Consider the following 24,928-nt stretch of genomic DNA (forward strand, 5'->3'; position numbering starts at 1 on the left):
AACGTGTCTGACCTCAGAAACAGAAATCTTGTATACATAGATTAGGTGGGGTACCCCTGGGCAGTGAATGAGTCCGCCCAATGGCCAGAATGAACTAGAGCCTGGGTTGAACCAACCCAGGCACCTAAAGATTGCACCATCGTACAATAAAGAAATTCTAGGGGCTCTACATGCCACCTTTAATTGTTTATACGGGGATTGCCATGGGGAGCCAAATGTCTTTAAATGGTGGCAATGGGCCCTTACCCCTCCAATGTTAATCTCTTGCCCTACATTAGTCACCATGCAAAGTTTGATGAGGCTATCCCCAAGCATCTGGCCCCCAACCTTGAATAGACAGACTGACATTCACCCATCCCACTCTCTCACCAACCCACCCTTACCTTGTGGTTCCCTTGCGTTGATTTCGGAGATCAACGTCCCCACAGTTTAGTCTCTGACCATGTACTCTCTCACAAAACTTTAATCTACATATTATGAAGCACTGACAAAAAATGGTAAACTCTACTGATAACACTTCACCGATTTCAGAGCTGACTTCATGAAAATCAGAGGGAAGGTTAAGTTTACTATAAATGCCGATATTTCTTGGTGTGGCTCTGCAGCCGACTCCTGACTGGCCATACCCATACCCCCTCCCACCAATGATTCATTTTGATCAGATGACACAAACATGCTCAAACTTTCATACAGACACATGTAAGGTGTGCAAGAATAATCATAAAAACACGTGGCTCAGTTAGGCACATGTCTCTTCACTGAAGAGAAAATTGAAACTAACCTGAGACCTTTGGTGTATTAACACATTTTCATGTACCATGGAGTGGATAATATGCGGATGGGGGGGGGGGGTGTTATATAGCCATAACACATGAGTACACACATACCTAATAACAGAAGCAAGTGACTTGACTCTTACAATGAGTGTGTCTTTTTGCACTTTCACTCCTTATCTTGGTTATCTTGAGATGATTTCAGGGTTTAGCGTCCCCGCAGCCCGGTCCTCGACCAGGCCTCCTTTTTGTTACAACCCCCCCCCCCCCCCTCAAGGAAGCAGCCCGTAGTAGCTGTAACTCCCAGGTACCTATTTACTGCTGAGTGAACAAAAGTATAAGAGTGAAATAAACTTTGCCCATTTGTTTCCGCCTGCATCGGAGACCGAACCTGGACCTTAGGATTACCAATCCTGAGCGCTGTTCACTCAGCCGTCAGGCCTCAACCCTTGTGTTCACATTTACATAATTTTATTTTTTTACGGTAAATCTTACAAATTATGAAACTATTAATTTACACAATCCTGGCCTTATATTGTCTAAATTCATAGCTTTTATACAAGAAGACTTAATTTACATTTATTTCACTAACAGATTTATGTTCAACAATTTTGCACGAATAAGTCGATTTATTATAATCTCACAAGTGAACAAACAATGCATTCGACCCTTAACCTGTCCTTATGCTATATTTGTGTTCTTGCGTCCACTGGTCGGAGTGTACTCACATAGTTGTGTTTGCGGGGGTTGAGCTCTGGCTCTTTGGTCCCGCCTCTCAACCGTCAATCAACAGGTGTACAGATTCCTGAGCCTATCGGGCTCTGTCATATCTATACTTGAAACTGTGTATGGAGTCAGCCTCCACCACATCACTTCCTAAGTGTGTGCCAACTGGCAGCCATCACTTGACCAGTGTGGAGCCACTCACCGCCGTCACACAGTGCAAGAATTGTCTGAACGCACCACGTTTCAGGGCTGTCAGAGATGAGATTATGGTCGTTAAGGATATTCGTCCTCACGAGCCTACCAGTGGGAAGAGAACTAGCAGGCGAAGCGCCAAGCCATGACTATATAGGACAGGGAAGGGTTCGCAGGATAAAGACGGGAGACATCTCCCGTCACGCAGGGTGCAGTCGCACCTCCACAGATCTCCAATATCATCTATTGATACTGGTAATGGCTCAAAAGGGCCACCACTTACGGGCTATTCATGCCCGTGCCACCTTTTGGGTGCCTTAATCTTCATCAATCAATCATCGCAGGATAAGGATTTGGGATGGGACGGGTGGATGGAGGGGGGGTGGAGGAATGGTGCCCAACCACTTGAACGGTCGGGGATTGAACGCCGACGTGCGTGAAGCGAGACAGTCGCTCTACCGTCCAGACCAAGTGAGTTTAGCAGTGGGCAGTTGGTGTGACTTACCCGGGTCCTTGGTAGAGCTCCTCCAGGCGTAGCAGGCCTTCCCGTCCATGGTGGGAGAGACGGGGGGCGGTGGTGGGTCCAGTCTCGGCCGCCCACGTTGTCGTCTACTTCTCCTCCTCCCACCACTCCCACACTCTCCCACCATCATCCTCCTCCCACCTCTTACACCAGCTCAGTCCTCATTAACACCTTCACATTTATTAGGCCTTATATTTCTTCATTTCATCTTTCCCCCCACTGTGCAATGTCTCTTTACACAACCCGTTCTCGCAAATTTAATAAGTCAATATTGACTTATTAGTTGCGTGCATAGGTGACATACTAAACATAATAGTTTCCCCTGAGAAGCTTCATAGAAAACACCGACCTTACCTAACCTTCTTAGTATGTTAAAATAAGCATCTTATAGCTTCGTAATTACAATTGTTACTTAACCTATTATAGGTAAGGTTAGGTAATAATTGTAATTACGAAGCAATAAGATGCTTATCTTAACATACTAAGTAGGTTAGGTAAGGTCGGTGTTTTCTATGAAGCTTTTCAAGGGAAACTATTATGTTAAGTATGTCACCTATGCACATATTTAATAGGTCAATATTGACTTGTTAAATTTGCGAGAACGGGTTGCTTTACAGTAATATTTACACTAGTTTGTCCTTCTTGCCTTTCTTTCCCGCATCATTTCTTTCCATATCAGATTCATGAAATTAAAATATTTAAAAACGATTATTGACCCCAAGTGTGTTGGTAAAGCGCACCCCCTTAGAACCCCCTCACCCCCCCTTAGTACCCCTTCACCCCCCATAGCACCCCTAACCACTCCTTTTTTACCATACACCTAAGTGGAAATGGGGGCATTTTTGGTTTGGTAAAGGACGCGGAGGCAGACGTTTCAATAGCAAGATTTTCCCCCATATTTCGGTACTGTACTCCACCAGCAAGAGCACTTGACCCACCACCGGACCAAGACGGGGGGGAAGATGACGGTAAAACTATATAACAGGGGCGGATCATGTGATAAATTGGTCCACGAGTCTCGTTTCAATTCTCTTTTGACAGACTCGGGTGGATCCAAATGAACTCAAATCTCATCCCCTTGACTGTAGTTTGTTTCGTTGGGTTTCAACCTCTTACATCAATCCCTACCACCTCACCAAGGGGAAGCCAGGTCCACCACCACACCAGGGGGGAGCCAGGTCCACCACCACACCAGGGGGGAGCAGGTCCTCCACCACCACACCAGGGGGGAGCAGGTCCACCGCGCGACACGTGAGAGCGCGAGACGCACCCTGGACACACTGATGCTCTTCCCCCGCGACACACACTACACTCCTGACACCGCGAGCGGCGCCTGCGTCCCCGCCTCCATCCACCACCACCTCCCCAGGTGGGCGCTGGTGACGGAGAGAGGAGAGTAGAGAAAGGAGAGAAGAGGAGGCAGTAGAGAAGATAGTGTAGGGAAGAAGAGGTGAGGGAGGAGGAGGAGGTAGAAGCAGGGATGGGGGAGGAGCTGGACCCCGCCGCGCCTCACCACCGCCATCGACAACCTCAACATTAATATTATATATATGGCTTATTATTATTATTAACATCTTTATTGACTACATTTAACTTCAATTTTGCCTAATCTAAGGAATTCAGTCGAGTCTTATTAGAGTGGGGATAATTGCTGGTATTCACCGTCACACAGGACAGAGGAACATACACATGGTAGACTGTAGGCTAAAGCACATTATATATATATATATATATATATATATATATATATATATATATATATATATATATATATATAAATCATGGTTACAATCAATGTCTGCACTAAATACAACACTAAGCAAAACCCAAGAGCACTGTCGAGTCGCCCTGCACGTCTCAATGTTGTCTTAGCTAGGCTGGCCCAAATCTCTCTCTCGCTGCACGGGTAACACCTTTCTCAACCGGTCTCCACATACTGCACTCGCAACCCGGTAATTTGGGAAATTATTTCATCCTGACACAACCATAACCAATCCCGGGGAGCCGGTCGGCCGAGCGGACAGCACGCTGGATTTGTGATCCTGTGGTCCCGGGTTCGATCCCGGGCGCCGGCGAGAAACAATGGGCAGAGTTTCCTTCACCCTATGCCCCTGTTACTTAGCAGTAAAATAGGTACCTGGGTGTTAGTCAGCTGTCACGGGCTGCTTCCTGGGGGTTGAGACCTAGTCGAGGACCGGGCCGCGGGGACACTAAAGCCCCGAAATCATTCAAGATAACCTCAAGATAGATCCCTTCCAGGGGCCATCATGACGGTGTGCAACACGGCACATCACTAAGAATGCATTTAGTCAGATTTATGTCAAGGGGCATCAGGTGATGGGTTGCTGGCACTCTTGCAGCACAGTGCCATTAGTTGCATCAGCAAGGCACCATGGCACCACACCTTGGCCTTTGCCTGCCTCTAGAGTGCACTATACGCACCTGCCATATGGAATCACTAGCAGGGGTGCCAACTCAAAAAAAGTTGTTGGTATTTGGTAAGCTGCAGCAACGGCCGTTTGTTTACGCGGTGTGTGGACTCGCCTGGTTGTACGCGCCTTGTTGTGAGTACAACTGTATGTTGTACAGCGTACAACTGTATGTTGTAAAGCGTACAACTGTATGTTGTAAAGAGTACAACTGTATGTTGTAAAGAGTACAACTGTATGTTGTACAGCGTACAACTGTATGTTGTAAAGAGTACAACTGTATGTTGTAAAGAGTACAACTGTATGTTGTAAAGAGTACAACTGTATGTTGTACAGCGTACAACTGTATGTTGTAAAGTACAACTGTATGTTGTAAAGAGTACAACTGAATGTTGTAAAGAGTACAACTGTATGTTGTAAAGAGTACAACTGTATGTTGTAAAGAGTACAACTGTATGTTGTAAAGAGTACAGCTGTATGTTGTAAAGAGTACAACTGTATGTTGTAAAGAGTACAACTGTATGTTGTAAAGAGTACAACTGTATGTTGTAAAGAGTACAACAGTACAAGGATACAGCTCTGTCTGTCTGTCTGTATTCACCTATTTGTGCTTGCGGGGTTGAGCTCTGCTCTTTCGGCCCGGCTCTCAACTGTCAATTAATCAAGTGATTCCCCCCCCCCCCTAGGTAGCCCGTAACAGCTGTCTAACTTCCCAGGTACCTATTTACTGCTAGGTAACAGGGGCATTAGGGTGAAAGAAACTGCCAATTTCTTTCCGCTATCGCCCGGAATCGAACCCGGACCCTAGGATTACGAGTCCCAAGCGCTGCCCACTCAGCCACAGCCCCCCCCCCCCGGGTATGTGTGTATGAGGGAGGGGGGGGGGGACTATTTGAGACTGAAGGATCGAGTTGTTAGCTCTTGTGCTCCGCCTTTCCAACAGTCAGTTGTCTAAATATACAGACTTCCGATCTAATTTTCCCAATCATGTCTACTATATTTATCTTTGCATCACCTGCAAAACTGACCTGTGACCTCACGCCCTCGGGCAGGTGTCCTACAGATAACGTAACAGCAGCAGTTGATGCCGCTGAGTGACAGCTGCTGCTTGTTCAAATTTAGCTACTAAGGTTATCTTGAGGTTATCTTGAGATGATTTCGGGGCTTTAGTGTCCCCGCGGCCCAGTCCTCGACCAGGCCTCCACCCCCAGGAAGCAGCCCGTGACAGCTGACTAACACTCAGGTACCTATTTTACTGCTAGGTAACAGGGGCATAGGGTGAAAGAAACTCTGCCCATTGTTTCTCGTCGGTGCCCGGGATCGAACCCGGGACCACAGGATCACAAGTCCAGCGTGCTGTCTGCTCGGCCGACCGGCTCCTACTAAGAACAAAGTGTCCATGTAGCACGGGCTATGGTGAGCCCGTCGAGTGAGTAGACAGCGCCCGGGGGTCTTTATATACTGTATATTTGCTGCTGTAACATGTCTCCGTTACTGCCACCATTACGACAGCAGTTCCGACATCAATAACCAACACAGCGGCATCAACAACAGTACATAACAGCATTAGGCCCTCACCTATGACAAACAGCAATTACATGAAGCTTTTCAAAAGAAAATTGTACATAAAACACATAACTACACATGATTTACACAACTGTATCAAACAATATACACAAACCCAAGATTAACAACTAGGGGGGGGGGGGGAAACGAATCATCTTTCAATAAAGGTTCTCAATTAACCTTGTACACCACTCTAGACTAAGATCAGAGAGCTAGAGCCCGACCTCACGCCACCACCCGGCGCTCAACGTGTCAAGAAGCCTGCAAAAACTGGTTGGTGGCTCAAGAGCGAGACGAGAGCTCCTCAGCAACACTAGAGGGCCTCGGGGTGGCGGGCGCGGCGCCTTAAGTCACTCAATTCCACGTGCACTCAATATATATATATATACAACTCAATTCCATTAAGTTGGCGTATATTTGTGCATACATACGTACACATACATGCGCTCACGCACACAAACATTTATATACGTGTGTGTGTGTGTATTATATATATATAATATATATATATATATATATATATATATATATATATATATATATATATATATATATATATATATATAATATATATATATATAATTATATAATATATATATAATTATATAATATATATATAATTATATAATATATATATAATTATATAATATATATATAATTATATAATATATATATAATTATATAATATATATATAATTATATAATATATATATAATTATATAATATATATATATATATATATATATATATATATATATATATATATATATATATATAATACACACACGCACACGCGGTGTCAACACCAGCTGCTCATATTGCAAGCCGTTTCATGCGCTGTTTCACCTCAAACGGGGGTGAAACAGCGCATGACGTCTACTGTATAGGGGCAGCACGCGTCATATAGACGTGTGTTTACAGGTGAAGGGAACGTTGGATGTGTGGCACTGATGAGGAGGCGGGCGGGGTGCTCCACACACCTGCTGCTGCTCCTCTCTCAACACCCAAGACGGGACTCAACACGCTCATCGTCTTGGGATGTAAGCCACCAACGTAAGAGCCTCACCCCAATGGAATTCTCCGTTAATTTGTCTCGTTCTTCACAGAAATCACAGATAAGCCGATATCCTAAATGTGTATGAAAGATAACTAAACAATGTACTATAGTACATTATTTAACTCACACAAGTCCAAAACATGTCTTTTGAGCTCCGAGTGCCGCTCTTTTACAGCAACAGTAATACAAAGCCAGTCCATTTGTATCTAAGTGAGAATGTCTGTGTCTAAGGTTGGAGGCCAGACACTAGAGGCTTGCCTCACCCAAACTTTGCAACGTGAATGGTCTGGTGTACGGGATGGACATAGGTTGGTCAGGGGTCAGTATTATTGATCCTATTAAGATGGAGTCCGACCTATAATTTACCCCCTCCCCCCACCTCTCATATAATCGGTGAAAGGTGGCTGGAAGAGTTCCTCGGGTTCTTTATATTTTCTGATAGAACTTATAGCATCACGTAGCTAGTTCTTGACACACACTGTGTACTCTCATGTACTCTAGGCTACCAACACACAGGCACGTGTACCTAAATGTGGCAATACAACAAATTGAGAAGGGGAAAGGCAGGATGTTTAAAGAGAAAAGAGAAAGGGGCAAGACCCACTCAGGCAGGCAAGCAGAGGAGGGGAGGATGTTGGTGGAGAAAGGTGGAGACGGGGTGGGGGTGGCGGGGAGAGGCGGAGGAGGAAAACAGGAGGAGGAAGGGAGAGGAGAAAGAGAGGAGGAAAGAGAAAGGGGGTGATCTTGTGAGAGAAAGTTAGAGAGAGAGGGGGGGGAATGAAGAGCCAGAAAGGAAAAGGAAAGGGGGGAATGGGGAAGGGTGGGGGCGACCCGGGCACAGCCGGAGTCCCCTAGTAATGAATAATGTCAAGCTTAGTTTAACACAAGCAATCTACCACACAATTGACCACACTGTTGATTGACGGTTGAGAGGCGGACCAAAGAGCCAGAGCTCAACCCCCGCAAGCACAACTAGGTGAGTACTGTGACCTCACGGGTGTACTCACCTAGTTGTGATTGAGCTCTGACTCTTTGGTCCCGCCTCTCAACTGTCAATCAATTGGTATACAAATTCTTGAGCCTATTGGGCTCTATCATATCTACATTTGAAACTGTGTATGGAGTCAGCCTCCACCACATCACTGCCTAATGCATTTCATCTGTTAACTACTCTGACACCGTAAAAAAGTCTTTCTAATGTCTCTGTGGCTCATTTGGGTATTAAATTTCCATCTATGTCCCCCCGTTCGTGTTCCACCCGTGCTAAAGACTGTCCATCCTGTCAATTTGCCTGAGAACTTTGTAGGTAGCAATCATGTCTCTCCTTACTATTATGTTTTCCAGGGACGTTTAACTAAGGAGCTCCCTTAGTTAAAGGAAGTTGAGCTCTGCTCATTCGGCCCACCTCTCAACTGTCAATCAATCAACTGTTACTAACTACTAATTCCCCCCCCCCACACACAAAGCAGCCCGTAAGAGCTGCAACTCCCAGGTACCTATTTACTGCTATTTATCATCCCATTGATTGGTCTTCCTCCAAAATAATCTTTCCTGCCTCTACTCTACACAGACGCCGTCTTGTAGAATCGGCTCTTATACACAACATGTACCCAACATGAACTTGAGTCCTGGCTTTGTTGCTGTGGACTCTTCCCTTTCACAGTATATACTCAAATGCTCTAATCTTTCTAACAAACGTGACTTAACATAAGCTTTCCCCTGCCATTTATCTTTCTTTCTCTTTCCTTTTCTTTCTCTCTTCTCCCCTTTTCCTGTTCATTGTCATCTCCTACGCTCCCTTGCTATCCTCTTCTTATTCCTATTACTTCTCCTTCGGTGGTTATAATAGGAGCTGCCTCGTGTGGGCCAACAGGCCTTCTGCAGTTCTCATTACTACTATCCCCTACACCTGACTTTCCTCCTCAGCTCTCTCTTGCCTATTTATTGCCTGTCTCTACCTCCTCATCACAATCGACTTGAGAATGGTCCAGGACGGACCGAAACGTCGTCGTCCCTTCAACTTCTAGTGTGTGGTCTGGCCAACATACTTCAGCCACGTTATTGTGACTCATCACCTGCATATTTACTGCTAGGTAACAGGGGCATCAGGGTGAAAAGAAAATCTGCCCACTGTTTCTCACCAGTGCCAGGGAATCGAACTCCAGACAACAGGATTGCGTGCCCAGCGTGCTGTCCACTCAGCCACCGCCCCCCCCCCCCTGTCAACAGCACTGTGACCTGTGACTATGGTAGTGAACATGGTGGTGTGACCACCACAGTATGGAAGGCACCAGTTAAGACAGCCATGTGGTTACATAAACAAGGCCACGATTAGCGAAACATGAAATGCAGTCGAGAGACAATTACGAACACATTTAAGAACATTAATTTGTTTCTTTTACTCAAAACACGATATGCTTTCGCGATAACTTGAGAAAATGAAAACAGAGCTTGGCTAAGATAACAATAAGTCTTCACAATGCTTTACACACACTGGACATGAAAGGTGTCGAGAAAACCATTGGGACCGGGGGGGGGGGTGCCCATTGCACATTGGCGAAATTGAAATAAGTTTATCGAGGTAAAATACACACAAAGGGATGAGGTAGCTCAAGCTATTCTCACCCCGTTCAGTACATCGTGTTAATACATACACACATCACAAACATATTACCGAACATTGAGAGATAAACATATACATTCCTCCTTTACACAAGTAGTTTGGTATGCACGTTGGCGAAGGATAGAGCAACGAGGAGAACATTGAGAGATAAACATATACATTCCTCCTTTACACAAGTAGTTTGGCATGCACGTTGGCGAAGGATAGAGCAACGAGGAGAAAAATCTTCTTAGAGGCTTAAACAAGTAGGAACTTGTTAAGAGTGAGAGCCAAGGATGAGGCGACAGAGCAACTCCATTGGTCAAACAATTATGTATTAGCGATAAGACCTACCATTAATGTATAAGACTTACTGTAAATATATAGCTCTTGAAATCGAACATTCTCTGTAACTAGCTGACATTTTAACTATAAGGTGTGAAGGATAGATGAAATTGTTTATGTAATAATCTAAGATGAGGTCTGATAAAGACCTTTTGTGCCCTCTGTAATGCTTTTTGCGCTACCGCTCACAGGATGAGTATGGGGTGCACAATAAACTACCGCTCACAGGATGAGTATGGGGTGCACAATAAACTACCGCTCACAGGATGAGTATGGGGTGCACAATAAACTACCGCTCACAGGATGAGTATGGGGTGCACAATAAACTACCGCTCACAGGATGAGTATGGGGTGCACAATAAACTACCGCTCACAGGATGAGTATGGGGTGCACAATAAACTAGCAGCCTCCGGCGTCAACAATTAAAATCAAGCAATATCTTAGAGGTTAGGTCAGCTGACACGACCAACCCAATAACCTCTCTCTCAAGTGCACCAATATAGAGCAACCACCAGCACCAAGCACAAGAGGAGCCACAGTGAGAGGCCCCTCACTAGGAGGGACAAAAGTCAACACACGAGAGCCCAGCAGCCTCCCCCCACCACCACACTGCCCCCAAAATCCCCCCGTCCTCCCTCAATGGACATAAAGCAGATATATTACATGTCTCAGTATCGAGTCTTTAAGCCACATGAGAACCCATATGTCAGTCTCCATCTTAACATGGAAGCCTGTGTGAGAAAGCAGTAGGATACAGCGTGTGACAATGGCGAAATTATTCAGCATACGCACATCCAATACCCCAAGATGATTATGTAATCATGTCAAGAGATTGGACGAGTCCAATCCAAGCCCAATATGAAGAGCGAAAACTCGCTTCCCCGTAGTGACCCATACTGTACAGGGCTGTATAATGGTCTCTCTGTAACTGTGTAACCTTGCTTGGGTATAATCTACTCACACTTCCTTAAAGCAATACCCACTAGTTTACAGACGTGACAACGGAGACAGACACGAGCCAAAGGGACCAAAGAGCTAAAGCTCAACCCCCGCAAGCACAACTAGGTGAGTACGAGACAGGAGACAGTAACGGTGGTCAGTTCAGCAGCAGCGGGTCATTACCTCTCATGCTGGCACAAAGGTGAGGCACAAGCGTGAACCACCAGCCCCGCCTCATTACGGCCACGACACAAACAAGACACCAAGCAAGCACTGTAGGTTAAGCAAAGGATCGGTTGAAAGCACAATCAAGATGAGTCTCGCGTCAAAACAAACAACTCAACAAGATGAATGACAACAGCTCAGGCAAATTAAAACAATCTTAAATTGAAATTGAAATAAGTTTATTGACAATCTTAAAAGCATTTGTTTTAAATGTGCATCCGGGTCCCGTGAGAGAGAGAGAGGAGGGGGGGGGGGAGATTATATATACGCACATGTATATATGAATATAAGCGTGTGCGCGCGCGCGCTGTCTCCTTCACTCATGTGTAGTTTAAACCAAACTGTGCCCTCCCCCCCCCCCCCCCTCCCAACCATTTGGGCTGGACGGTAGAGCGACGGTCTCGCTTCATGCATATTGACGTTCAATCCCCGACCGTCCAAGTGGTTGGGCACCATTCCTTCCCCCCCGTCTCATCCCAAATCCTTATCCTGACCCCTTCCCAGTGCTATACAGTCGTAATGGCTTGGCGCTTTCCCTTGATACCCCCCCCCCCCCCCGCGCGTGGTGCAAGACTGCCAGCGCCGTGCTCTGCCTGCACAACTTGCCAAGTCAAGCCTTGCAACATGTTGCGCAACACGAGCACCTTGGCCCTCGCTGAACACCACCCTCAAGGTGTTCTCTCATCACCTGTGTAGCCTGGCTGTAAGTGGTGGCATCTTCACACCTCACTCTCCTCCCACTAGTCCAGGAGCCAGATTCACGAAACCACTTACGAACCTGTACATTTTTTCTCACTCTTCGGCGGCTTTGTTTACCATTATTAAACAGTTAATGAGCTCCGAAGCACCAGGAGGCTGTTTATAACAATAACAACAATTGAATGGAAAGTTTTCATGCTTGTAAACTGTTTAATAAATGTAAACAAAGCCGTCAAAGATTTAGGAAAGATGTACACGTTCGTAAGTGCTTGCGTAAGTGCTTTCGTGAATCTGACTCCAGACTCGCGCCCCACATCTCACAAGCAGTTACAACCTCGCTCCTGTGCCAGGTAAGTCCACTACGGGCTCACCATAGCCCGTACTACTTGGAACGTTTTGTTCCCAGTAGCTGAATCTTAAACCACATCATCTCACAAGTCAAGCCTGGCCTCGGGCCGGGCTTGGGGAGTAGAACAACTCCCAGAATCCCATCAAACAAGAAGGTATTAAAAATTTTGGCCAACCGAAATGTATATGAGTGGGATTGGGGGGTTATAAATAGGAGCTGCCTCGTATGGGCCAATAGGCCTTCTGCAGTTATCTTTGTTCTTATGTTCTTAAAACTCTGGATGACGACGCTTGGACGAGTATGATCAACAACAGCCGTATAAATCAAATGGAAATATTTCCAAGAACAGAATTTTTATTTCTTTTTTCCTCAATGTCAACACATATAGTTTACAATTGGTAATATGAACTTCAATTAGCCATTAACACATGGCTGGTCCAACGTCTTGTAATTATAATGTTACGTTCGTAATGTTTACAACATGATCCCGACCACACCAACCCACAGCCACCCACACCAACCCCCTCCCCCCAACACCAACCCACAGCCACCCACACCAACCCCCTCCCCCAACACCAAACCACAGCCACCCACACCAACCCCCTCCCCCCAACACCAACCCACAGCCACCCACACCAACCTCCTCCCCCCAACACCAACCCACAGCCACCCACACCAATCCCCTCCCCCAACACTAACCCACAGCCACCCACACCAATCCCCTCCCCCCAACACCAAACCACAGCCACCCACACCAACCCCCTCCCCCCAACACCAAACCACAGCCACCCACACCAACCCACAGCCACCCACACCAACCCCCTCCCCCCAACACCAAACCACAGCCACCCACACCAACCCACAGCCACCCACACCAATCCCCTCCCCCCAACACCAAACCACAGCCACCCACACCAACCCCCTCCCCCCAACACCAAACCACAGCCACCCACACCAACCCCCTCCCCCAACACCAACCCACAGCCACCCACACCAAACCACAGCCACCCACACCAACCCCCTCCCCCCAACACCAAACCACAGCCACCCACACCAACCCCTCCCCCAACACCAACTCACAGCCACCCACACCAACCCCCTCCCCCAAACACCAACCCACAGCCACCCACACCAATCCCCTCCCCCAACACTAACCCACAGCCACCCACACCAATCCCCTCCCCCCAACACCAACCCACAGCCACCCACACCAATCCCCTCCCCCAACACTAACCCACAGCCACCCACACCAACCCCCTCCCCCCAACACCAAACCACAGCCACCCACACCAACCCCCTCCCCCCAACACCAAACCACAGCCACCCACACCAACCCACAGCCACCCACACCAACCCACAGCCACCCACACCAACCCCCTCCCCCCAACACCAAACCACAGCCACCCACACCAACCCCTCCCCCAACACCAACTCACAGCCACCCACACCAACCCCCTCCCCCCAACACCAACCCACAGCCACCCACACCAATCCCCTCCCCCAACACCAACCCACAGCCACCCACACCAATCCCCTCCCCCAACACTAACCCACAGCCACCCACACCAATCCCCTCCCCCCAACACCAAACCACAGCCACCCACACCAACCCCCTCCCCCGAACACCAAACCACAGCCACCCACACCAACCCCCTCCCCCCAACACCAAACCACAGCCACCCACACCAACCCCCTCCCCCAACACCAACCCACAGCCACCCACACCAACCCCCTCCCCCCAACACCAAACCACAGCCGCTCACACCAACCCCCTCCCCCCAACACCAACCCACAGCCACCCACACCAATCCCCTCCCCCCAACACCAAACCACAGCCACCCACACCAACCCCCTCCCCCCAACACCAAACCACAGCCACCCACACCAACCCCCTCCCCCAACACCAAACCACAGCCACCCACACCAACCCCCTCCCCCCAACACCAAACCACAGCCACCCACACCAACCCCCTCCCCCCAACACCAAACCACAGCCACCCACACCAACCCCCTCCCCCCAACACCAAACCACAGCCACCCACACCAACCCACAGCCACCCACACCAACCCCCTCCCCCCAACACCAAACCACAGCCACCCACACCAACCCCCTCCCCCAACACCAAACCACAGCCACCCACACCAACCCCCTCCCCCCAACACCAAACCACAGCCACCCACACCAACCCCCTCCCCCCAACACCAACCCACAGCCACCCACACCAACCCCCTCCCCCAACACCAAACCACAGCCACCCACACCAACCCCCTCCCCCAACACCAACCCACAGCCACCCACACCAAACCACAGCCACCCACACCAACCCCCTCCCCCCAACACCAAACCACAGCCACCCACACCAACCCCCTCCCCCAACACCAACTCACAGCCACCCACACCAACCCCCTCCCCCCAACACCAACCCACAGCCACCCACACCAATCCCCTCCCCCAACACTAACCCACAGCCACCCACACCAATCCCCTCCCCCCAACACCAAACCACAGCCACCCACACCAACCCCCTCCCCCGAACACCAAAACACAGCCACCCACACCAACCCCCTCCCCCCAACACCAACCCACAGCCACCCACACCAACCCCCTCCCCCCAACACCAAAACACAGCCACCCACACCAACCCCCTCCCCCCAACACCAACCCACAGCCACCCACACCAACCCCCTCCCCCCAACACCAACCCACAGCCACCCACACCAACCCACATTATGACTACAGCTCTCGGCACAAATTCTGGTGTGATACTCCCTACAGTTAAATGAGCGATTCTCCTGCCGCCGGAGAGTGTGTTGGGAGAACGCAGCCCACTCCACACAAGCACCTCCATGACCTGTCTCCCCCCCCCCCCCACTTATAACCACCAACAACACATGCGCTCGGCTCTACTGTCAGATGGGTTCGTTCCACCAGGGTTCGAATCCTGGGCAGGACAGAAATGGCTGTACACGTTTTCTTTCAACTCCTCTGTCCTAGCATTAAATAGGTACCTGGGTGTTGGCCAATTGTTGTGGGGGTCACATCCTGGGAAAGGTCAGTAGTTCGACCTTGGGGGCCAACTCCATGTAAACATAACTTATAACTATACACAGGTTGCCTGCCCCCGACAAAATGAATTATCCAACATGGTAGATATGCACAGTATATGAATGCTTATCACTTAACATCAGTATTTCCGTTGTTTGGCGCATGCGCATATAGAATACCGTATTTCAGTCAAGGTTATTATACCTGCTAATATATTAATAAAGTAAATTATATAAATACATGACCCTCAAAAGATATTCCAGCAGCAGCAACATGAGCCAAGACGCAACACAAGGGGGGGGGGGGGGGGGGGTACACACACCAGTCTTGTTTCTTGTGTCTGCAGGAGACGCAGGTGAGGGCGCTCATGCTGTCACACTGTCACGGACGACGGCTCCTCTACCACCTTCCTGACTCCTCTCCACCACCTTCATCACCATCACAAGTCTAGTCTGCCACTCTCCCCCACACCACCACTGTTGACCCTGCTTGATGAGGTCCTGGGAGTTGTTCTACTCCCCAAGCCCGGCCCGAGGCCAGGCTTGTGTAGCGGAAGCGTGTTGAACAGTCTCGGGCCTCTGATGTTGATAGTTCTCTCTTGAACACTGTGAGGGGTCGGCCAGTTATGTCCCTTATGTGTAGTGGAAGCGTGTTGAACAGTCTCGGGCCTCTGATGTTGATAGTTCTCTCTTGAACACTGTGAGGGGTCGGCCAGTTATGTCCCTTATGTGTAGTGGAAGCGTGTTGAACAGTCTCGGGCCTCTGATGTTGATAGTTCTCTCTCAGAGTACCTGTTGCACCTCTGCTCTTCAACGGGGGTATTCTGCACATCCTGCCATGCCTTCTGGTCTCATGTGGTGTTATTTCTGTGTGCAGGTTTGGGACCAGCCCCTCAATTATTTTCCACGTGTAAATTATTATGTATCTCTCCCGCCTGCGCTCAAGGGAGTACAGATTTAGGCTCTTTAGTCGGTCCCAGTAATTTAGATGTTTTACTGAGTGGATTCTAGCAGTAAAGGATCTCTGCACGCTCTCCAGGTCAGCAATTTCTCCAGCTTTGAAAGGGGCTGTCATTGTGCAGCAGTACTCCACTCTCCCCAGACGGACCGACGGACCCACTCTACTCCCCAGACGGACCGAAACGTCGTCGTCCCTTCACCTTCTAGTGTGTGGTCTGGTCAACATACTTTAGCCACGTTACTGTGACTCATCGCCTGCATCAACGGAGATTATTACATTAACACAACCATCTGCCGTCATACTCGCCCAGGAACGTAATCCTTACGAGTCCTCACGGACACATTCTTACTTCCTGTATTTGTTTACTTAAGCCTACATGCCTGGGTAGTGTGTGTCCGCCAGCATGGAGAGGAGAGGGGGGGGGGTATCTTGGCCACCCTGCGTAGTGCTGGAGAGAAGGACCAGGGAAAGTGGCAAGAGAGGGAGAAAGTGGGGAAATAGAGCAAGAGATGGAAATAAGAGCGAGAGAAAGAGCGAGAGCGCGCGAGATGGAAATAAGAGCGAGAGAAAGAGCGAGAGTGCGCGAGATGGAAATAAGAGCGAGAGAAAGAGCGAGAGTGCGCGAGATGGAAATAAGAGCTAGAGAAAGAGCGAGAGCGCGCAAGAGCGAGTAAGAGCAAGAGAGAATAAAGAGTGCGCATCTCCCACAATGGGGAGGTGGGATCCCTCCCGCCCCTGTGCAGCCAAGGCGGGGCGGGAGAGCTAGAGTCTCACTCCCTGGTGATCGGCAAACATTGCAGTGTGTGTGTACTCGCCTAGTTGTGCTTGCGGCGGTTGCGCTCTGGCTCTTTGGTCCCGCCTCTCAACTGTCAATCAACTGGTGTACAGATTCCTGAGCCTACTGGGCTCTATCATATCTACATTTGAAACTGTGTATGGAGTCAGCCTCCACCACATGACTGCCTAATGCATTCCATTCACTAACTACTCTGACACTGAAAAAGTTCTTTCTAACATCTCTGTGGCTCATGTGGGTACTCAGTTTCCACCTGTGTTCCCTTGTTAGTGTACCACCCGTGTTAAATAATCCATCCTTGTCTATCCTGTCAATTCCCCTGAGAATTTTGTATGTGGTGATCATGTCTCCCCGAGCTCTCCTATCTCCCAGCGACGTTAGTTCATTTCATGCAGCCTTTCCTCGTAACTCATGCCTCTTAGTTCTGGGACTAGTCTAGTGGCATACCTCTGAAGTTTTTCCAGCTTCGTCTTGTGCTTGACAAGGTACGGGCTCCATGCTGGGGCCGCATACTCCAGGATTGGTCTTACATATGTGGTATACAAGATTCTTGAATGATTCCTTACACAGGTTCCTGAACGCTGTTCTGATGTTAGCCAGCCTCGCATACGCCGCAGATGTTATTCTTTTTATGTGGGCTTCAGGAGACAGGTTTGGCGTGATATCAACTCGTGACGCCCTCAGTGTGTATGTACTCACCTAGTAGGGCTTGCGAGGGTTGAGCTCAGTCTCTTTGGTCCCGCCTCTTAACCGAGGCGGGACTGTGTATTCACCTAGTTGTGCTTGACGGGGTTGAGCTCTGCTCTTTCTGCCCGCCTCTCAACTGTCAATCAATGAACTATTTCTAACTAACAAACTACCCCCTCCCTTCCCACACACACACACACACACACACCCAGGAAGCAGCCCGTAACCGGTGTCTAACTCCCAGGTACCTGTTTACTGCTAAGTAACAAAGGCATCAGCGTGAAAGAAACTGTCCATTTGTTTCTGCCATCACCGGGGATCGAATTCGGACCCTAGGATTACGAGTCAGGAGCACTGTCCACTCGGCTATCAGGCCCGCGCGTCTGTGTGGGCGTGCGTGTGTGTGCACACTTCTGCACCAAATGCGGTGGTTGGCGACCCTCTCTGAGCGAGACGCACACTAGAGCGCTCTCTCCTCCCGCCCTAGAAGGACAGGAGAGGGGAGAGGACAGAAGATGAGGAGGGGGGGATAGGAGATGAGACGAGGAGGGGATAGGAGAGGAGACGAGGATAGAGAGACCAGAGGGAAAAGAGAGGAGGGAAATCCGAGGACTGAACTATCAACCACCACCCACAACAACATGTTATCAGAGATATGCCAAGTGTATACATAGCAGAGAGGGGAGCCAAGGCTGTGGGAGAGTCACCAGGAGAGTGTGTACACGTTACTCAAGGTCACTTTACACCTCTCACGTCTTGACCACGTCTTCCCAGATGCACACCGCACGTGTCAAGGTCAAATGAAGGTGGGAGTTGCAAGCAGCACGGGCTATGGTGATCCCGTCGTACTCCCCCGCCACAGGAGATTGGCCTGGTGTCAACAAGGTCTCCGGGAGGCTGAGGTGTGTAATTAATAAAGAGTCGCTGACTGCTCAGATTTTTTCTGGCATCAACTTGGGCCTCGTAGCCTGGTGGATAGCGCGCAGGACTCGTAATTCTGTGGCGCGGGTTCGATTCCCGCACGAGGCAGAAACAAATGGGCAAAGTTTCTTTCACCCTGAATGCCCCTGTTACCTAGCAGTAAATAGGTACCTGGGAGTTAGTCAGCTGTCACGGGCTGCTTCCTGGGGGTGGAGGCCTGGTCGAGGACCGGGCCGCGGGGACACTAAAAAGCCCCGAAATCATCTCAAGATAACCTCAAGATAACTTAGCAAGTAGTAAGGCATTACTGATTATTCCTCGACTTCCCTATGGGAAAGTCTGCTAATGTCGGATGGGTCCACATTTCACACACTTCCATGTTGTTTTCTTCTCTTTCTATTAGTTTGGTGTGACACGTTCACAGTGTGCTGCTGCTGCTGCTCCAAGTGCGGGATGGCTGAGAAGGGAGAGGGGGGGGGGATAGGTGAGAGAATGGGAGGGGGGGGGAGGGAACTATCAGGGGAAAGCGCCAAGCAATTAGACTATATAGCACTGGGAAGGGGTCTGGATAACGATTTGGGATGGGACGGGGGGGGGGGGGGAATGGTGCCCAACCACTTGGACGGTCGGGGGATTGAACGACGACCTGCATGAAGCGAGAGTCATTCTACCGTCCAGCCCAAGTGGTTGGACATATTGAGCGAGAGTGAAGGTCGTACAACAGCTGGGTGATGAAATGTGTAGGTTGGTGCCAAGCAGTGCCAGACGGTGTCAGGTGGTGACACAGGAACTGTTAGCTGGCTAACTAGGGAGTGGCTCTCTGTGGGGGGGGGGGGGTGAAGAGACGCCCACGAATGAGGAGTAACGGGGAGGGCGGGGTGCAGAAGGGGGTGGAAGTACAGAGGACTGGAGAAAGGGAGGAAATCAGGAGGGGAGTGGAGGAGGAAGGGAACAACATAAGGGGAGGAAGGGGGTGGGGGAGGTATGTAGATAAGGGGGGGAGGTAGGTAGATAAGGGGGGAAGGTAGGTAGATAAGGGGGAGGAGGGACTACAAAGGGTGAAGGAGGTAAGCACAAGTGTGTACACACAACTATTTGTTCCATTAATTTGATGGTGAATTAATAGGCGACGCAGACCGAGCGTGGAGTGTCAGCGGTGGCGCTAATTATTAGTCTGATATAGAAGGGATCTATATCAACCAGGTATCAACCAAGTATCAAGCAGGTATCAAGCAGGTATCAACCAGGTATCAACCAGGTATCAACCATGTAAGGGATCTGACAGCAGTCTCTCGCCAAGAGGCGCACACTGTACCTCGTCACCCTCTCACGTCTATCACAGTATTAACAAGTCTTCACACTTCACCTCCGGCAAGGTCCAGGCACTCAAGCTGGTCGACCATTAACAGTCACGACAACATTTGCGACAATTGTGGTCAAACTGATGTGTAAACAAACAAGTCTCTTTATCTTTAGTACAAACAGTACAAACGAGTCGGCAAGTTTCCTTTTATCTCAGCTGCTCAGACAGGGATAAAACCTTGCTACTGTGACTGACAACTCCTCTCCCAATTACCTTGGTTATCTTGAAGTTATCTTCAGATGATTTCGGGGCTTAGTATCCCCGCGGCCTGGTCCTCGACCAGGGGCCAGATTCACGAAAGCACTTAAGAACCTGTACATCTTTTCTCAATCTTTGGCGGCTTTGTTTACAATTATTAAACAGTTAATGACCTCCGAAGCACCAGGAGGCTGTTTATAACAGTAACAACAGTTAAATGGGACGTTTTCATGCTTGTTAACTGTTTAATAAATTTAACCAAAGCCGTCAAAGATTGAGGAAAGATGTAAACGTTCGTAAGTGCTTGCGTAAGTCCCTTCGTGAATCTGGCCCCGGGCCTTCTTTTTGCTAACACCACCCCCCCCCCCCCAGGAAGCAGCCCGTAGCAGCTGTCTCCCAGGTACCTATTTACTGCTAGGTAAACAGCAATTTATACCATCATGGTATAAATGGGTTCTAAAAGCGGCCACCAGGGGTCAACGCTGCCCAGTATCAATAGGAACCTCACCTCTGGTTTTACACGACTCCGAGGGTCAATAGTGCGGGGAGAGCAGTTTGACCTAGACAAAGATACGACTAGGCGGCACCCCTCCTGTGCCAGGTAAGTCCACTACGGGCTCACCATAGCCCGTGCTACTTGGAACTTGTTCCGAGTAGCTGAATCTACTAACAACAACGACTAGGCCTTACCGCCAACGTCAGCTGGATGCACTTCATTATACTAATTAGTAATGCTATCATTTTGTTCTTTACCCAAATTATGATCGTGTATACAGGAAACATTACACCTTCCGTAGATAATATAAATGTGTGTGAAACTTGGTGTTAAAGGCCTCCTGGTGCCGTACATCTTGAGGTTATCTTGAGATGATTTCGGGGCTTTTTTTAGTGTCCCCGCGGCACGGTCCTCGACCAGGCCTCCACCCCCAGGAAGCAACCCGTGACAGCTGACTAACACCCAGGTACCTATTTTACTGCTAGGTAACAGGGGCATAGGGTGAAAGAAACTCTGCCCAATGTTTCTCGCCGGCGCCTGGGATCGAACCCAGGACCACAGGATCACAAGTCCAGCGTGCTGTCCGCTCGGCCGACCGGCTCCCAAATTATGATTGGTCCGGGATGGCTGAGAAGTAGATAACAGGTAGATAACAGGTAACAGGTAGATAATACACGCTAAACCTAAAGTGCATCTCAGTCCTCCTTTCAAAATATAATGTTGCTTCAACTCTACACCCTTCTCTTCTTGATGTCTATAACATACGCACTCACACACTAACAATTACTGTATGTCTACGCCTCCTGTGTAGCACTTTTAGTACTCAACATTATTCACTTCATAACTTTCTCCAATCCTATTATTAATTACCACGTTTTCTTACACAAAATTAAATATATGCATATTACACTATTTCACGCGACTGACCACACCTGCTTGGTTATCTTGAGGTTATCTTGAGATGATTTCGGGGCTTTAGTGTCCCCTCGACCAGGCCTCCACCCCCCAGGAAGCAGCCGGTGACAGCTGACTAACACCCAGGTACCTATTTTACTGCTAGGTAACAGGGGCATAGGGTGAAAGAAACTCTGCCAATTGCTTCTCGCCGGCGCCCGGAATCGAACCCGGGACCACAGGATCACAAGTCCAGTGTGCTGTCCGCTCGGCCGACCGGCTCCCTCCGCTCGGCCGACCGGCTCCCTGCTGTTGTCCCAAGTGTCCCAGAGCATCGACCCGTCATTCCTCAACCCGTCCTCTTAAAAATAACGTCGCTTTTGGCTGGTATGCGCGCTATGGCCAAAAGTGGACGTAATTTGAAATGAAATTACTCACAAAGGTGACGTACTGTCCCGTTTTCTGTGAGTCGTCCGGCCTACTCGGAAAGGTTAGGAGAGGAAACTTTCAATTATCATTTTTGATAAATTTTAAACTTTATGAGAATTTCCTGCCCACCTATCCTACTAGAGGACCCTTAACTTACTGTTGTTGAAAAAAAAAATAACAATTTATTTTCATTTTTTTTTATTTTCAAATTACCAGGTTGCACTCCTGGCCAAGGTATGGTCAATGTATCGTATTCATACAAGACCTTAAGCCATATTGATGCTGTCCACAGAGCATTCTCTCTCTCAAATTATATACACTGATGGTTCCCTACATCGCACCACGGGTTCAGCTGGAAGTGCAGTTGTCCTGACAATGGGCGATGGCCTATACTTTGAGTGGGGAGTCCGTATAAACAACTGGGCCTCTACCCTTCAGACTGAACTATTTGCCTTGATCCTTGCACTGAAATGTGTACAAGTCTCAAAACTTGATACATTAATTGTAAGTGACTCCTTATCATCCTTAAATGCTCTCAACTCTTTAAGACATAACTGTAACATGCTCGTGTCCGAAGCTAGACACAAATACAACAAAATTATTAAGGATGGTAACAGAGTCCATTTCATGTGGTCTCCATCTCATGTTGGCCTCCGAATGCATGATAGAGCTGATAAGTTAGCCAAAGAATCTGCCTTTAAAGGAGCCGTTGAGTGTAACCTTGGATTGTCAATGAGCAATCTGAGAGCAGCAGTACACCGAGAACTTCAACAAGATCTTGTAGATCTGAGGCAAAGTGAAATTGACACCAGTAATTCCATCTATCATACTATCATGCAAGAGGAGCCACACATCTATGGATCATCCAATAAAATCAGCAGACATCTAGATGTTACTACTGCTCGGCTTAGACTCGGTTACAAGTATCTCTGGGAATTCTCATTATCTGCTGATGTAGACCTGACCAAATGTAAACTGTGTCAACAAAATTATTCGCACACCCTCCGTCACTATGTGATGGAGTGCGAAAAGATACGTGAATTTAGAGACAATTCTATAACCAATGTTCCAGCGATGTGTCAATATTTCATTCAAAATGATCTGCTACCAGAAATTTTAGCCAAATATCCCCAGTATGCTAACTGTAGGTAGTAACTAAGTGATTGTAACCTATCCACCGCTGCCCACTGGATGGGGGGGCGGTGTGCAGGACAAACATATAAATTTTGACACTAGCTCTCCACATATGTCAGTTGCTTAATTTAGAACCTGTACTTGAGGTCGATCTCGAACCCATTGATGATGTGATGACTTATATTGAATTTTGTAACTAGCTCATCAAGATTGTAACTTGCTTAGCTAAATGAATTGTGGGGTTCAGTCCCTGAGCCCATTATGTGCCTCTGTAACCCTTTCCACTACCGCCCACAAGATGGATATGGGGTGCATAATAAATGAACTAAACTAAAAACTAACTAACTCATACAAGACGGTATCGTCAATGTATCGTATTTATACAAGAAGGTATGGTGAATGTATCGTATTCATACAAGAAGGTATTGTCACTATCGTATTTATACAAGTATTTTTGTTGGCAGCAATAAACGCCACACGAATGTTATAAATATTAAAGTAGCGCCATTGACCATGACGTGTATATACAGCTGCCATGGGTGATGTGGTGTCCAAGGTGTGACCACCACCTTGTGTCGCATTCCTTGATTGTCTGACCGATTGATGGATGGATGGATGAAGATTAAGCTACCCATGAGGTGGCACGGGCATGAATAGCCCGTAAGCATTCTTTGCACAATTCTTCAACATTTTAAACTAGTCTACACTTAACTGTGTTGGCCGCTTGAGCCAACCCTGAAGCCCCTACGTCCCCACATCCTCTGAATAGTATATTTACACAATTACTTTGTACACAATGTTGTAATATCTAATACAAATGTGCTTGTATTAGCTTTGTTATGTATGGGTGTGGTGTATGCATATATGAAGGCTGCAGGTGACAGGAGTAAGTGAGTGAGTGTGTGTTTACGGGCTCACCATAGCCCGTGCTACTTGGAACCTTTTGTGCCCGGTAGGTGAATCTGAGGAGAGTTGAAGGAGAACACTCACCAATGGCCTGGGTGTAGAGCTTGAGGGCTTCTCTGTAGTCCTTGTTCTTGTACAGTTCGTTCCCTTCATTCTTCTTCCGTTCCGCCAACCTGCAGGATAACACACATCGTCTTAATAACGCCATCTTTCCTCGCCCGCGATATATATACACAAGATATAAGTCAAGATTTGGTATTAGTAAAGTACACAAATGTTAATACAATTCTTAACAAAACACGACTAGCAGCCCGCGGTATACAAGCCAGTCCGACCGCCTAATGTCTCCCAACGTCAAGAAACTCTTGTGCTAAAGTACCTCTCTACTAACCTACCCAGAGCACCCAAAACAGAAAACGGGACAGTATGTCAATTTCGCAAGCAGTTACCATTTTCTAGTACGACGATTTTTGGCCTTAGGTAGAGTATACCTCGAAGTGGGGAGGATTTACTGGGCGCAAATCTTTAACTGTAGCCTCTGTTTAACTCAACAGTAAAATGAGTACTTGGTTGTAACAACGATTCTTCGCGGCGGGGGATCGCTATTCCAGGGACCTGCCCGAAACGCTACGCGTACTAGTGGCTCTACAAGAATGTAACAAAAAGTCCGAC

General features: G+C 48.2%; 1 protein-coding gene across 1 annotated transcript in view; it reads right to left on the reverse strand.

Moving 5' to 3' along the window:
* Window positions 1-24,928, reverse strand: part of LOC123759158 (Tetratricopeptide repeat protein 2) — an 87,250-nt gene that overhangs the window by 46,765 nt on the left and 15,557 nt on the right. The window contains 1 exon segment of the mRNA XM_069324940.1: window positions 24,341-24,429. Coding sequence (XP_069181041.1) covers window positions 24,341-24,429 — 89 coding nt within the window.

This window comes from Procambarus clarkii, chromosome 15, assembly GCF_040958095.1.
Source record: "Procambarus clarkii isolate CNS0578487 chromosome 15, FALCON_Pclarkii_2.0, whole genome shotgun sequence".
In the NCBI taxonomy this organism is placed as follows: domain Eukaryota; kingdom Metazoa; phylum Arthropoda; class Malacostraca; order Decapoda; family Cambaridae; genus Procambarus; species Procambarus clarkii.